General features: G+C 46.1%; 2 protein-coding genes across 2 annotated transcripts; one reads left to right on the top strand and one right to left on the bottom strand.

The window, feature by feature from the left end:
• Window positions 1–518: 518 nt before the first annotated feature.
• Window positions 519–8,323, bottom strand: LOC135397581 (degenerin-like protein unc-105). The gene is made up of 12 exons (XM_064629184.1): window positions 8,180–8,323; window positions 8,023–8,101; window positions 6,793–6,893; window positions 6,613–6,737; window positions 6,363–6,523; window positions 4,935–5,030; window positions 4,710–4,848; window positions 4,397–4,469; window positions 4,224–4,287; window positions 4,117–4,166; window positions 3,971–4,046; window positions 519–1,497 (listed from the first exon to the last, which is right to left on the bottom strand). The coding sequence occupies exons 3-12, from the start codon at window positions 6,873–6,875 to the stop codon at window positions 1,267–1,269; spliced, it is 1,098 nt and encodes a 365-aa protein (XP_064485254.1). The 5' UTR covers window positions 6,876–6,893; window positions 8,023–8,101; window positions 8,180–8,323; the 3' UTR covers window positions 519–1,266.
• Window positions 8,324–13,876: 5,553 nt separating this feature from the next.
• Window positions 13,877–15,686, top strand: LOC135398914 (ER membrane protein complex subunit 3-like). Its single transcript, XM_064630469.1, has 7 exons — window positions 13,877–14,052; window positions 14,151–14,208; window positions 14,347–14,545; window positions 14,706–14,787; window positions 14,888–14,967; window positions 15,052–15,134; window positions 15,334–15,686. The coding sequence occupies exons 1-7, from the start codon at window positions 13,904–13,906 to the stop codon at window positions 15,457–15,459; spliced, it is 777 nt and encodes a 258-aa protein (XP_064486539.1). The 5' UTR covers window positions 13,877–13,903; the 3' UTR covers window positions 15,460–15,686.
• The last annotated feature ends 587 nt before the right edge of the window (window positions 15,687–16,273 follow it).

Raw genomic sequence — 16,273 nt, 5'->3', positions numbered from 1 at the left:
TCCTCTTACAGACAAGGTGTACAAAAGGAAACTAGCTGAAAGGTCCGTTGCTAATTCTTCGAGCTGATTTTGCACACACAAAGGAGGTACGTGAGACGGGTGTCGTAGGCAAGCATGATATGGTTAAATATGCTACGTTATTTCATATATTTGCAGGACAAAATGCCATTGGGTATGAGTTGGCCCTTCTACATTCGTTACTGTGCCATAGCTTTTGCCACCATGATGGCTGGATCCCAAGTCGTGCACATGGTTTACAGACCTCTGGATGTAAGCTTTAGTTTTCATAAGCCAATGTTCAAGAGCTAGACTTTAGCTGTCATCTTCAGAATTCTAAGATAAAACTGACTACCTTTATCGAGGCACAGTAGTCAGTCTTGGGATAGGTCTTGCCTTGAATAGCTAACTAACCAGCAAAATTAGAAGTCAAGGAAGAGGTTTCTGGTTACTTTAATTAATTATAATTACTTACTCTGTTACAGGATCTTCCTGAGTACATAGAGAAAGAAAAGCAGAGACTGATCCAGGAGGCAGGACGAAACAGCCAACTAGACAGAGAATCGGAAAGCGTTGTGCCTTCGACGTAGATTACTGTTGAGAGACCTTTGTAGTTGTAATCCTGTTTTGATATCATTGTTGGTGGTGGAAGCACCATAAACAATTCTTACTATGTCTGTTTATTCCAAAGACATACAACTTCACAGCAGAAAAAAAAAAAAGAAAAGAAAAAAGAGCTTCACTTGGTTACTCAGTAGCTGATCTATGCACTATGCCATTCTGCAATTGCAGTGTTGTGCAAAGTGATTATATGAGTGAGTTGTTCATGTTGAAGTTATCTTCTTATTGCCCTTGGGGCATGTTTGCTTGTCGACATCATTGGCATGGCTCTTGTCCAGAAGCTATTAATTGCACTAATTCTTTTTAGCTCTCAAAGAAGCCACAGAAATTCACTGATCATGGGAAACGAATTGCATTAAAAAATGCAATTCCGAGGTGCAATCTTCATAGCAATTTTTTTGCACGAAAGCCAACGTGTCATTATGCAGGTGGTTCCCACTCGACATAGAAATAAGTAGAAGCAGGGGTATGGAAAAGCGTGAAGCGTTTTACACTGGTAGTATGTGTAATGCAGTAATAGTAATTACTTTTGTGCAAAAAATGCAGTAGACCACTTGGACACAGATTTCACCAAAGCAATCCAGTCTTCGATCAGTACAGGAGGACGCAGGGCCCCTCAGCACACTTGTAAGGGTATCGACACCCAATCTACCAAGTGTGGTCTGCACTGTAACCATTTGGAGGCCCTTGTACTTGAAGTGTTTTGACTTTGTCGATGGGCGATTCTGGTTGCGGAGAAGTGGAGTGGTGCTGATTGCGTTCTTTGCAACGATGAATCATCCAGGTCATCATGCGAGCACAATAGTCCAGCACGTTGAGAAAGGAAACTCCAATCCAGATGCCGATGAAGCCACCCATGTAGGAGAACAGCTCAATTTGCTGCAGAGGTAATTTCATGCGGAATCAGAGAAGGGGTAGTTTTAATCTCATTGGATGACTTTTGATTACATAGTCTGTGCTTACATAGTCCTCTGAAAAGTAATGCAGAATCGCACGTGCATCGCGACCGTAACATGACACATAATAGTCGTGTATAGCTACATTCGCCGACTATAAGCCTGCCAAAAATCGTTGAATTCAGTTCACTTGTTCTTTGTCAGTATAGCCGTTGCCATGTGTTGCGTTCACTTCATCACAGATGATAAAGTGAGGGATGCAGTGATCGAGGTCGTGGATCAAGGAAAGACCACCGGAATTGTTCATCGACAAGATGACAAAACTGGCTTACTGTTGCGATCAATGTGTAGCTGTAAATGGTGACTTGCAAAGTAAATGTGTGCTCTTGTAGCCTACAAAAGGTACTTTTGACGCATATTTTGTTTCGTTCGAATATCATTTTGTTTCGTTCGTTTGCAAGTTCCGTGTATGAAAAAGGTTTTGTTTTTTTCTAAAATAAGCCCAGTTCTCAGGGGGGGGGGGGGGCTACTGTAGACCCACTGAATTTGTGAAGGGGGTGCAAAATTCCCATGGAGGTGAGGCGCCAAAGTGTTATCTGAGATGCCGCATGCGAATAAAATGCCATAAACCCTTTTCCTTAATCGATCAAATTGCCAGCATAGTCAAGGCTTTGGCGATTGATGGGGTAGAGCTCACGACGACATGGCCTGAAAGTGTTCACGGGTTCCAGGATGTTTTAAACAACTCTGTCTCATGTGTGCCATGAGCTGTAGAATCGAAAGCTGCACCCCACAGCGCGGCGCGGTGACCTTTTTTGGCGGCATGGTGACCTGACTTTTGAAAAAGCCGCCACAGAAAACACTGCAGCGCTATAATAAAGGAATTCGTCTCGCGGCAGAGTTTTAGAGCGGGAGTCTTTGGGATGACGTGATACACTCAGAAATAGGGATTGCGTGGTGTGTTTTTGTTGTTACATTCAATCCATACAAGACGAAAACAATAAAGCATTTGCCACTCTTTGTCATTCAGACTGCCTCCCTGAATTCAGGACGTTGCGCCGCCCCTGCGATATTGTTTTATCAGATCTCTTATTTCGTTAAAAAAACATGGGCGGCAGAGCGCCACTGTTGCGCACCTCCCAGATCCGACGGCAAAAATAAGCTCTCCTCCATTTGAGCTCGCTGAACGTGACGTCACGCGCGGGCGTTTGGGCGTGGCAGCAAGCTGCGAGGAGCTTTTTCTCTCAGCGGTGACTCGCGCGGTGTGCGCGGGAGGGGATAGATCACGTGGCTGGCCGAATAAACGTGCAGTGCCAGGTCTATATTTCCATGCGCGTGTATGTCCACAGCCATATAGGTCGACATTTTCCCAAGTATTCATTCAACATCACATCATGATCGGATCTCAGCACAGCCTATCACATCACACCACCATCATACACCATCACATCACAGGACATCACTCAACTTCAACTTCAGAACCAATAAGATCGGAAGGTCGAATGAAGGGCTACGAGGTGATGTGATGTTGAAGTGAAGTTGAATGAAGAGCTATGATGTGACGTGATGGGTTTTGAAGTTGAAGTCAGTGTGATGTTGAAGCCTCATGCGTGAACAATGGCGCGTCAGAAAAGTTGAATGATGGGTTACGAATTTCTGATGTAATAATAGTAATTGAAGTAGATTTACACGTAAGGTGTGTGTTAGCCTATTTGTGTGGCGACATGCTGCAGGTGCCGTGGGGTAGGAGTGCGAATAATTTCGACCGCACGGGGTTCTTTGAGGTGCGCCGGAAATCTCCAACACACGGTGCTGGAAGCAACGTTTACCCATCCCCACATTGCTACCGTCCTCGGCTGATTCATTCTCCATGATGTGATGGTGAGTGAGGTCGGTGAAGCCCATCATGAATGAATACGCCGACCTATACACAAAAAGGGGATTCAACGAATGGGCGCCGCCATTAGTGCTGCCACCCCGCGGTAGTCATAGGAACTGTGCACATCTGGACTGCCATTTGCCGAGTTCCTTCATTTTCCCGTGTGTGTTTTCGTTCATTTTCGTGTCCGTTCGTGTTCATTTCATGCCCTTTCATTTTGTACCGCTCGTGAACCTGTGTAGAAAAGATATCCTCACGTGAACAAGTGTGCATGTTGCACGCGGAAGCGAGTAGTCTTCTTTTTCCGTGATGTTTCGAACATTGATATGCTACTCAGATGTTGCCCATATATGACTAGTTATAGGGAATGTTACGTTTTTATCGGTCATACGCATTAATGTCATTAAAGACGGCGACCACCAGTATTCATCCCAATGGGAAGAGCGATTTTGGCAGTCCATCTCTGTTGTGTCGTCGCTGGGAACGAGGCCAAAGAGCGCACATATAGTCTGGTGGTTTGAGAGTAACGCGACAAAGCTCCCGCCCGTACTTCAGTCTGGTTATTCTCTATACTTACCTCATATTTGGGTCTGTGACGGTAAGTGATGCGATTTAGCGTTCCGTAGATGACATATATTCTTGTCAGGTTCATTCTAAAAATAGGAGAATGCATACGGTGCGAAAATTTTTAACTGCGGACAAGTACAGTGTACGGGTATTTACCTAGCCTCCTGAAACGTACTAATGTTGATGGCCTTGTACCTGTGCAATTCCTGCAAGGAAAAATGATTTAACCGCGGACGATCATACTGAAAATATTGCATGCGCACCTGCTTGAAAAAAAGTTCATCCGGCCAGGGGTCTTGCGTCACCGAAGTCTCAAACTGGGTTTCACTATTTTCGGAAGTCATAAAACGGTCATGGAAGATATATTTCACCGTGCAATACCACAAAAAAGAAAAAAGACTGCACGACAGCGTGCACCATATTAAACTGCACATACTAGCAGGACTTGTGGCATTGCTTCTTCTGGCAGCGTTCAGCCTCGTCCAGTACCTTCACCCAGCAACGGGTCACTGCACGTGGAAGCGACGACGACGACGACGGTCGAAGCGAACATAAAAATGGTTCATTGGAGTACATTACACATAATATTCACACATTACAAGGGCATAGAAACAGCACATGCACAGCGAACAGAGAGCGTGCGGGTGAATGTCTGGGCCTGCATCATGGCAGCCACTGTGGCGCTCCCCTGCGATTGACGTTATGTGAATCAACCCTATACAGTGTAACAAGGAAGGAAGATAACACACGGGCAATGTCTGCATCGCAGAAGCGTCGTTTTCCAGAAGGTTCCCTGTCCCATTCCACTTCGTAGGGCAGAGCCACATCGGTGCGAATGCAGCGACACTTCAGCAGAGATGCGTTGTAGGCACATTCCTTGTCGCACAGCTGCAAATGCAAGACTCCTTTGTTATATAACTTCACCAGTGAAAACAGACGGGAAGTGCATGAAGAAGTGCAGGCCACATTCTTACAGGTTTTGTCATCCTCATAGTGTATCGTTCACGCCTGACGAAGGGGTAGTTGACGCATCGTGTCCAGTAGGGCTTTGGAAGTCGTTTCGTCACCAGCTGAGGATTCATTAAAAGAAGGGTACACTAGTGTACTTAAAAATATTCGTACATTAGAGACGGCAACCTACACAAATCACGAAAGAAAACTCCACAACATGATCAGTGCCAACAGTCATTCAGAATGCCTTCTGATAGGGTACTTCTGGGTTGTACTAGCCTCATCTAGACTGAACAAGACGGTATCCGAATGTGATGTAATCCTTAGGAGTCGTTCCAACCGCGTTCTCAATGCTCGTATCCATGGAAACGAGCCGCCTTCAGCCACAGCTGTTTCGTGTTTCAAGTCGTCTGCGACGATTGACTGAAGCAGACGACACCGTAACTATTATCCGTGTACTCGTACGAGCAACATTCCCCAGAATTACTTCAGCGGAAGATCCGAAAAACGTCATAGGTTTCTGCTGTCACGTCAACACGAGCGCTAGACGTCATGTCTTTTCGTGCACTGCTAACCGTGGGACATATCCGCCAGCACAGCCACAAGATATTCCGTAGCAGACGACAGGAAAAGGCGCAGAGGATGTCGTCTGCTAAGTGTACAGTACGCCACTCCCGATATTTCAGTTTTTGCTTCTTCGTCCAATAGAATATTCCGTAGGGATGTGGCTTGTGTGAATATAAGGCATATACAGGGTGTGTGCAGAAAAACGTGACCCGCATTTAGGCACATAGCTTGTTGCCTACCTAACTAACGAACTTCCGGGGGCGCACGATGGCGCATTTATGCGTGCGAAATCTGTAGAAAAATTGTGGAAGCCATACCCAGCTTAAAAAATAAACGGAACAACGAAAACTTCGGCTTCCGTGCATCAGAATAGGGCAACATGGTGGACAACAGGGTGTATGTGAAAGGGCAACACGGTGTACCTAGGAGAGTTGTGTTCAAGTACCGCTAGGGGAGCTATCGGTGCATAAATCGAAACGATGTCCCACATGGATGCTCATCGGCAGTACCCCTAGCGGTGCCTGCACATAACTCTCATGAGACTGAAATGCACTACCATGCACTGTCATGACCGCCCTATTCTAATGCATGGAAGCCCATGTTTTCGCGCTCTGTTTATTTTTTTACACTGAGTATGGCTTGCAGGATTTTTTTGTAGCTTTCGCACGCATAAATACGCCGTCGTGCGCCACCGGAAGTTCCTCGGCTTAGTAGACAACGAGTTACATGTAAAAATGCGGGTCATGTTTTTCTGCACACACCCTGTATGTCCGCAAAGCGAATGTTGCAGATTGAGTTGCATCGAGCAGCGTCATTTAGCCTAAGAGGCTTTGCTCCCCTCAACAAACAGTATAGTTGTGCCTTTATAGGCTTTTCGTGTGTACCTGTCTGAGTGTAAATATGTAATTGTGGCCAGCTCTGAGGGGAATCCCGCTTTCCTCGGGGTCCGGGATCACTTCAGCGTCGTGGAAGACGATCTGAGCTCCGGGCCATTGGTTTTGCAACGTGTACTCTCGCTGCTCCAGAAACAGAATAACTTGCAGATCTATACATCGAGAGATCGTGCGATTACAAACAAGCCGTTGGAAGCGCACGAGTCACGTGATCCGTGGTCACGTGGAAGGACTCACTGACCGATCTGCCTGGCCCGCTCTTGCTCCCGCACACCGGACCCGGTCCATTCGACGTTATACGCGAAGCAGTTGCTGTACTTGAAGTGGAAGAACGAGTCCCGGAAATCTTGTCCGTCAACCACTTCTCTGAAAGTACCAAGTAACTGATTAGCATTGGATACGTCACGGAGAAAGTTTGTACATTGTGCCGTTGACTACTTTCGTTGTTTCGAATATCATGGTCTTTTTCTGATGCCCAACTTGCATCCTGAGTGACCGGTTCATGGTATTCAGCGATTGATCCTAAAAACAGACAGACTAGAACATTGCGATATATGCACTTGCTTCGATAATACGACCGAGCAACAATAATTACTTTCTCAGCTTCATAAGGGAAGCACGTAGTAAGATAAGACAAAGAAGTTTGGGGCTTCAAGGACACAGTTTGTTTGAAACTTGGTAAGTGTCCACCAGGGAAAGGTAAGGGTCGTATTTTCGCCACTATTTCCGTTGCTATTTCCGGTAACTAATGAGGCTGCGAGAGGACAGTCTTTCAGCTCTGCAGTTGTTGCCGGTGCTTTGGAGTACACAACGCGGACTCGCAAGTCGTTCCGATTTGGTGATATTGTAGTATACAAGTCCCGACAAAAGTTTACGGAACGCCCTAGCGGCGGGTGGAAACAGGACTCGTCGAAGCGTGCGCTGGTAGCGATACACCGCGGTAGTTTCGATATCGCTTGAATGTACTCGCAGAATGGCTTGGATTGGTGTCCTCCCCTCAGAACGAGTGGACAAGCCTGCTTCCGTCCGCCGCTAGGGTGTGCCAAGCAACTTCTGGCGAGACATCTGCCGGGATTCGAAAGAAAATCCGTAGAAGCACGTCTGCATTCAGTCCCTTTCCAAAATTCATTGCGCATGGGAACAACTACAACCATTCCAGGGTTCGCAGCCACAGACGGATAGTACCGTCCTCTGAGAAAACAGTACTGTCGCGCCAACATCCATGTTTTGCAGCGAGTATAGAAAGAAATAAAGAAAAAAAAAACATCACTCTCGTCATCGGAAACCATCGGAACCGAATAGACCTCGTAGTGCCAACTGTAAGATGGACAAGCGTAAAGTTGCCAAATCTAAGCTCGCCTTGTATTGCCTAAGCTCCCCATGGGGCGCGCAAGGGCTCATGGGAACTTACAGCGCCTCAAAGCATTACCGACGGCCAGAGGAAGAACAGCAACATTCCCGCTGTGCGCAGCAGCAGCGTCAGATGGTGCAAACCATAACCGAAGCAGACGACGGAGCAGTCTCCCTCAAAGTTCCCATGCTGCTTTGCGCCGCGCGCTTGGTGGCGCGCGCATCTTTGTAAACCCGTCAATTCGATACCAGCCGCGATCATTTATAACTAATTTGGAAGAAGTGCAAACGTGTATCTCACGAAGTTCGGGATGGCGGTCTTCCGTGACAGGTCGCAGACCTCTTCTCCCGTAATACGGCACCATTCAGAGAGGCGAACTCTGCGTCACAAAAGGTCCTAGTTGCATCGCGGCGACCACGCACATTCGACCAAGCAGTCGGAGGTGTGTGTCACGCACCTGTTGTTGTTGCAGATGGTCACTCCGGGAAAGTCTAATTCGTCCGTGCGTTCCGTTTCAATTTCTATTATGGTGGGGAACTTCCAGAAGATTTCCAAAAACGTAAACACCTGGAAGAGAAAAGATTGTCGCGCATCTTAACAGTTTCGAGGAGAGCGATGTCCACCGGCAGTGCACACTCGATCTATATAAGTTGCACAGGTTGAAGATGGTAAAAAAAAAAAAAGAAAAGAAAAGCGACACACCACCGGTATTTTCTTTATTTGTTTTTTTTTTTTTTTTTTTTTGCAAAGGCGATATTTATCGTGTATTCACACAAAAGACATCCTCACAGAATACTCTAGTGGAAGAAGAAAAGAAAAAAAAAGAGGAAGAAAGACACAGCTTGACCCATATAATCTGTCAACAATAATCGTCAAGCATTGCGTCTAGCTTGTCCCATCTTCCAGTAATCAATAAACGTTGACAACACAAGTTAGACCTGGGGCTGTCCATTTCGCCAGTGGCTGGCAAATATAGTAATCGGTGCTCTTCTAAGTGGGTTTGGAATTTGCGCCCTTATCCCGTTTTCAACCTACCGCAGTTTTGTATACTGTTGCTAGGCGACGACTATAGCACATATACAGGGTGCGTCATTAAAAACTGACCAGAATTTTTAAATAAAAAAGCTGTGAGAGCAGCATAGATGTTGTTTTTGCAGTTGAGATATGCGGCTAGGAGGACATCCTCTGGAAGACAGTATGCAACTACCAGATGACTATAATTACATAAAATTCATTAATAATTTTTTAATTAGGGAATTTCGGGCAAAAGCGAGATAGCAGATTGAGACACTATCCTCGTTGAACACCTTTCCACGTTTAAAAGAATCCTGAATCACGCGCGTGCGCTAAAATATCCATCCCCGAATTTCGGTATGCAAATGAACCGAAACCACAACCGCGGCGACCGGGAACGCGGAGAGTACAGCGCTCATTGGACGTCAGAGAACCACGTGATTTGGAGCGACGGAGATGATTGGAGTAGGTGTCGCTCAGCTGGGCAGATAGACCGGTTATCCGGCCCAGATAAGCCGCCGTCGGCGAGGGTGACGCGCTCCTCAGGCGCGTTTTTTCGGTTTTGCCGCTCATTTGCAGACCGAAATTCGGGGATGGATATTTCTGCGCACGTGCGTGTTTCAGGGTTTTTTTAAACGTGGAAAGGTGTTCAACGAGGATAGTCTCTCAATCTGCTATCTCGCTTTTGCCCGAAATTCCCTAATTAAAAAAATTAATTAATTAATTTCAGGTAATTAGTCATCTGGTAGTTACATACTCTCTTCCAGAGGATGTCCGCCTGCCGTAGAACTCAACTGTAAAAACAACATATATGCTGCTCTCACAGCCTTTTTTTAAATAAAACTTCTGGTCAGTTTTTAATGACGCACCCTGTATATAAATTAATCCTTGAGATGCTGTGAGCCCTTGCTCAGGGGTTAGTATTCAGCTATAGTTGTAGTCTAGTCCGTATGAAATGTTAGAGGGGGGCCATTCCGTGTGACTGGGTCTTCCACATTGACGCCAGTACCTGGGTACCTACAGGTGTCGCACATCGGTACGAGCAGTAATAATTTTTGAAGGACCCCAATCTTTTCCCATTTTCCAGTAATCAATAAAAAATTATTAGGAGGAAGCATTTCTCTTCGGCGGTGGCCCAGGCTCTCGAAACGCAGAGCGCTTTCGGGCCATTCGTGCAGGTCTCCGTGAGCAACTGGGACTTGAGCAGGGCCTGTACGCAATCCTAGAGTGCCCCTGCTGGTCTTTCTCGTCATGCTCAAGGTGAGTGAAAGATGATGTTGTACAGTCGCGTTCTGTCTCTGTATAGTCTGGGCTTGGAAATCTCGAACGTGATCGAGCATCAAATTGTGAAAATGTGCACTAAGCAGTTTCTAGTGCAGTAAAACGTAGCCCATGAGTTCTCTCAACGGCGTGCTGCCACGCCGGATATCACATAGTATGGTCGCGTATACCGGTGCGTACCACAAAAAAGTTCTTGTCACTCGCGATTTGAAAGTTGGCAACTACAACTACTACAAAGAAGTACTAAAAGTGCACCGTACTTGCGACAGACAGCCGAGCACGCAGAGGAAGACGACGGTCCACCAGATTACCTTGGTGACCAGTTTCCTCTTGGACGCAGCGGCTTCCAGGAGACGCACACTACGACTGACGGCTGAACTTTTCCTCGACACATCCGCGGATGGAAGAGTCAGGAGGTTTCCATCCACGGGCGTGTTCACGCGGATCATGGATCCGACGTTAACATCCGACGACATTCGACGGTTCATCCGGTGGCTTCAGCTTCAAGAGTGGACGGGGCAAAGACAGCCGTGCCGTGATTCGCGACCGTTTTTTCCCCGTTACCGTCGCGTGTGCATCAACTAAAGAAAGGGCTGCCTTTGTGTCAGCTTATTGATCGGGGCATTACGAGCGGAAGGAATAAAATCCTGCGTCCGCAATGGGTCATAATGTGAGAGGGAAAAAGATCGGGTCGCGTAGCTTAGTGGGTAAGACGATCTCCTTCCAAGCCTAGACGGAGAGGTGAATCGGGTTCGAATCCCGGTTGCGCTGTCTGGGTGTTTCCTCTTTCAGTCGGCGCCCAGGACGTACGATAGAATGTGTTTACTCACGTAAAAATTCAAATTTATCCAATCCAATCCAATCGAGTTGAGTTTGAGTCTTTTTCGTGAATACTTTTCGACGTCTTACACTGTTCACTACTGAAACTTTAGGGAATGCGCGAAACCGACACGCGCCTGTAAAGGGTGCTTTGACCGCAAAGCATGGACGTGCTGCACCGAAGCGCACTTAATGGTTGTACTCTTAGCCACATTGAGGTTCGGCCCCCACTGGGTGATTGAGCCAAGTATTTGACTTTGACTGCTGGACAGACAAGTACCAACCGTTCAAGTTTCGAGCCTTTTAATCGGGGAAAGGTAATGAGCGTATTTTCGTTACTGAAATTTCGGTGATGTACCGGTGCTGCTCGTAACCCGACTCTCAGAAACACGCTGCAAACTGCACTAAGCCTAGTGGCGTTCAAATAGCACTTTATCATCCACCTTATGCCCGGGCGTGCAGTCAAAAAATGTTCCAATTTCGTCCCTTTCTGAGCGAAATAGAAGGCCCTGCCGTGTTCTTTCCATTATTATTGGCTCAGCGTGACGGAAGTTCATTAATCGTGAGCTTCGCATTGGCTCCCAAGAATTTGTGTCTGACAACAATGGAAAGAAGAAGTAAAAACAGCTATCGCGAGACACATATCTGGTTGTTCTTGGGAGACTCAAGCCAAAACAGGGTCACGACAGGGTGCTTTCTTACAATCGCAGCAGATACGAATATGGTCGTCGGCTATTATTTCTCCCTTATTGTTAGGGAGCGATGGGTGAGAGCTACACGTGGCAAGTCGTGAAGTGTGCCTCAGCAGTACAAATTTTCACTCTGCTATGACTTTAATCGTAGGGTGTTTCTTCACCTATCATCAAATTGTAAAGGACTGGAATTTGACCATTTTATACTGACAAATTGAAGGGTGTGCTGACGAGGGCGATAATATATCATTCCTTCCAGGTTCAATAGGTACGCCTAGCACATTTCCACGAAGAGGCGTTGTAAACGTGTAACTTGCCACGCGATGGATGTTCCCCATTTCAAACTTTCCTTTCGAGCCTTTATTTCCTGGTTGTACGTACATTTCTTGATTTCACTATGTATCTAGAAGAAACACCCCCATATAACAAGGCTAGCAAATAATCATGCCATTGCCATTTTATCCGCATTGTGTAAGTTCTTCCTGCGAAATGTCTGCGACCGCGACAGTGCAGACACATGCTGATAGACCTCCACCCGAGAAACGTCATCATGACGTTGGTAGACAGACTGAAACCGAAACAAATCGGAAGGGGAGGGCTGGGTTCCACGAATGGGCACTTGTTCGCTGCCTCGTACCGAAAGAAAAGTAGGACCGAAGGTCGCGTCCCTTTCAGGGACCTTCGTTCTCCCCTTAAGACCGTGGGTTTCGGGCGCGACCTTGTTCGGCCCTTGTTCGTTCCCCCCAGATATTGCCCTTGTGCTCCGCACGGGGGCCCTCCGTCGCCCAAGTCACGCGCATCGCGCAATGCGTCGTGGGAAATGGTTTACATTCGTGCTCGTCTGCCTGTTGCTCGAAGGTGCGGGAGGTGCAGGTCACGGGTGCAGGTGAAGGACAGAGAAAACCGAAACCGTCTGCGCTCTTCTTCTCTCTGACGTCTCTGACTCATGAAAACTAAATCCCAAGGTGCAGCGGGGCTTTCGCAACACTGCGCTTCCTGGTGGGCCATCCACGCAATTTCTGAAATCGTCTATTGGTGGCGCTGCCGAACACTATGACGTCATTTGTTTACAAACAGGGCGGGGGTCTATTCTCAAGGTAAGCGCGTATGGCCGCGTGCTCATGACTAATACTGGCGCCGGACAACGGGAGACTGGCCTTGGCGGATTTAGGGAAGACCTAGACTCCTGACGATGCCAATAACAGGGAACGCGAGAACAATGAGGGAGCTTTTTTCCTGACTTTCCTGGTCTCCGTTGCTGACGCTCTACTCGCGGAGGACGGTCGACTCGAACCTGTCAACTATGTCGGTTTCAATAAGATGTTGTTTGTAAATAAACCTGTTACCGAGAATGGAAGCAGTTGTGTTCGGACGTCATCCGCAAGTATCGACTAGTGATCGGTGGATGTGACGGACTCTTCGGGTGAACGTGGGACATGAACAATATGCTAAGTGGGTCAGGTATTGCAGACCAGGTACAAAGGAGCAAGCTACGTGACAAGGCTTCGCGTCTGGACCCCATCACCTTCGGCGACACGGTGGCACCTGACGGCGGCATCACCAGGGCGCGTACTTCGAGCCGAAAGAAAACCATATGCACGGAGTGTTCGAAGGGAAATAAGCGGGCGAGCGAGAATGAGCAACGCGAAAGGAGGAAGAAGGACGACGGATGAGGTTTTACTGCTGCGCGCGTCGTTTTCTACGGCAAAACGTATTATATTTGTGAGGACTTAGGGAGTGAGTGAAAAGGCCTCTCTCGCAGTGCCAGATTTTCGGTGTGCAATGACTTCCGAATGCGGGATCGCATTGCTGAGTACATTCAGGACACAAGTCCTCGCATCATCAACACGATTCATCCAGAAGCTGCAGTCGTCACGTTGACGGTCACCAAACTCAACATGCGGACGCGCGGAAGAATATGGCGCGCCCCACATTCACGTGGTTTCTGTCAAGCCTCTGTCACCCCTCCTTGAAATTTGCCCACACGAAGGAAACTCAAGTCAGCATTGCAGTACCTGGCCAATATGGGTCACGGCCGTTCATTTTCACAAGCAAGTCTGTTCTTTGAGTGACTGCTCCCAATGCCAGAATTATCGTGAGCTAGTCCTTCAAACACACTATAGTACAATTTAGATAATTCAATGCGTACTGCCACTGACACCATAACAATAAGATCCAACGCAAGAACTAACGTTAAGATAATAGATCAAACAACAACAAAAATTTCATGCTTTGATACCAAACGACATTGTGTGGAATTACGCGAGACAAAAAAGAAGAGGGGGAGAAGAAAACGGAGGGAAAAAACAAAATTCAATTCCGAAACTAGAAGCGCGTCCCGAGAAATCTCATCGACATCGCCAGTAGCATCAAACATGGCGGAATTATTGTTGGATCCCGATATTAGGATATGGGTTTTCCTGCCAATTGTAGTGATTACCTTCTTAATAGGAATAGTTAGACACTATGTTTCAATCCTTATCTCATCCACAAAGAAAGTAGAGTTACAACAAGTTCAGGACAGGTGAGAAACCACAAAAATAGCGACACCGTGGACGACGACCGATGACCGCACGTTTTGCCTGCATGAATGTTTGACTTGGTTCGCATTTCTGCTTTCAGTCAAGCCCTCATTCGTAGCAGATTTCTCAGAGAAAATGGCAAATACATTCCGAAACAGGTGAGTCTAAGTTACTTATAAGGAGAGTTAACGTATTTAATCGCGATGTGCGCTCGCGTAGCAGACCGCTTCAGCAGACAGACGATGCTCGTACTTCCGGCTTCAGCTCATGAATATTTAATATTTTGATGCCAACAGAGTTTCCTTATGAGGAAAAACTTCTTCAACAACGAGGATACCGGTTATTTAAAGACGCAAAAACGTAATCCAGTGATGCAAAACCCAATGACTGATCCCTCAATGATGACCGACATGCTGAAGGGAAATCTTACCAACGTCCTGCCTATGATTGTGATTGGAGGATGGATCAACTGGACCTTCTCAGGGTTCGTTACAAGTAGGTATCTGGAAGATGGTATTCGCAGGTCCACATAAAAATTCTATATATTCTATTCTATAATATATAAATATTATATAATTTATATATATGATATGATATAAAATTCTATATATATAAATTCTATATAAAAATTGTATCTGGTGATTGCCATTTGCAGCAAAGGTTCCCTTTCCGTTGACACTTCGCTTCAAGCCGATGTTGCAGCGTGGGATTGAGCTAATGTCTCTCGATGCTTCATGGTTGGTACTGGGTTACATGACTTTTAAAGCTCTTGCAAAATAGTACATGCAAATGGAACCAATGTTTCATTAATGCTTTTCTTTCGTAAACACGTTACAGGGTAAGCTCCGCATCGTGGTACTTTCTGAATGTTTTTGGCTTGCGGAGCATCTACGCATTAGTTCTCGGCGAAAATAATGGTATGGATATTTGCGTACTTCTGCCGCGCATGTGCTGTCCCAAAGTGAGCTCCTGCTGAGCTCGCACAAATTTCATATTTGAAGCTGCGGACCAGACGCGCGTGATGCAAGATCAGATGTCGGGAGCCGCACTTGCAATGCCGCCGGATCCGAAGCAAGCATTCAAGGCAAGTACCTTTGGGATGAAGCTACGAAGTACTTAAGCTTGTATAATTAAACATCTTCTGAAATGAAAAGCCATAACCAAAGTGCATTTAGTCATAACGTGTAGACGTTAGTGTTTCATTATTAGAGTGTTTGCAAATAAATATCACTATTATTTGGCACAGAAAATGGAAATGTTTTTTGCTGTCGTTTCCTTCTCAGGCCGAATGGGAAGCATTGGAAATTTGCGAACATCAGTGGGCCATGAAGAACGTGGAGGAAGAACTTATGGGCAGCGCGCAAGAAGTTGCACAGCCATCAACCTCCTCTCACCACAAATACGACTAGTCCTTCTTCCGGTTCAACCGTTTTCTCCCTCTCTGTTACATAGTGCCGCGGCTGCTGCCAACATTGTGTAGTAAATGTTGCAGAACAAGGATGAACATGTTTGCTCGAATCTTTCGTGTGTGGTCTATAAAAAGGATGTCTCAGTTTTTTTTTTTTTTTTTTTTTTCAGAAGTAAGTATGGACAAATCGTGTCATGAAATCACAATAAAAGTGCATGCTACATCAGAGTTGTATGTTCTTTCACATATTTATTTGAGGCAATAACAACAAATTTATTTGAGGCTTTCTCATTATTGGTAAGCTTTCATACACTGTGGGGATTTCCCAAACCGTTTGCCAAAGGCTCACAGGAAGGAAGGCATAACACACTCAGGTACAATATATAAACCGAAAGGTTTACCACCCAGTGAAGCACCTTGGTAGGCAGAAAAGGTTTTGTTTTTTTTTACATTTCTCCTCAGCTTTTACTTCTCCATATAAGACATAGTTGTTCTTGTATTGCATGAACATTTATTATCGAATTGATGCGGTTCATAAAGCTAGGGTAGAAACAACAGTGGTATGCCCACTCGAATGCAGGCCTTTTTGCCTAGTTGTCTTGGCTGGTAAGATTTGCAGAATGTCTTTTTTTTCTTCTTTTTCTACAAAGATAAATGCTTCTTGTTACTCAACTTGTGTGAAGCTCTTTCAATTACGCCACTATCGCGAGGCCATTTTCGAGTCTCTGACGTCACTTTTGCAGACAGTATTGAAATCGCTATAAATACGCCTTCATTGTTCGACCTAGGAAGTGAATTAAGTGACTGAAGCCAAA

This window comes from Ornithodoros turicata, chromosome 6 (genome assembly GCF_037126465.1).
Source record: "Ornithodoros turicata isolate Travis chromosome 6, ASM3712646v1, whole genome shotgun sequence".
NCBI classification, from domain to species: domain Eukaryota; kingdom Metazoa; phylum Arthropoda; class Arachnida; order Ixodida; family Argasidae; genus Ornithodoros; species Ornithodoros turicata.
This window is presented reverse-complemented; position numbering and strand designations above follow the sequence as displayed.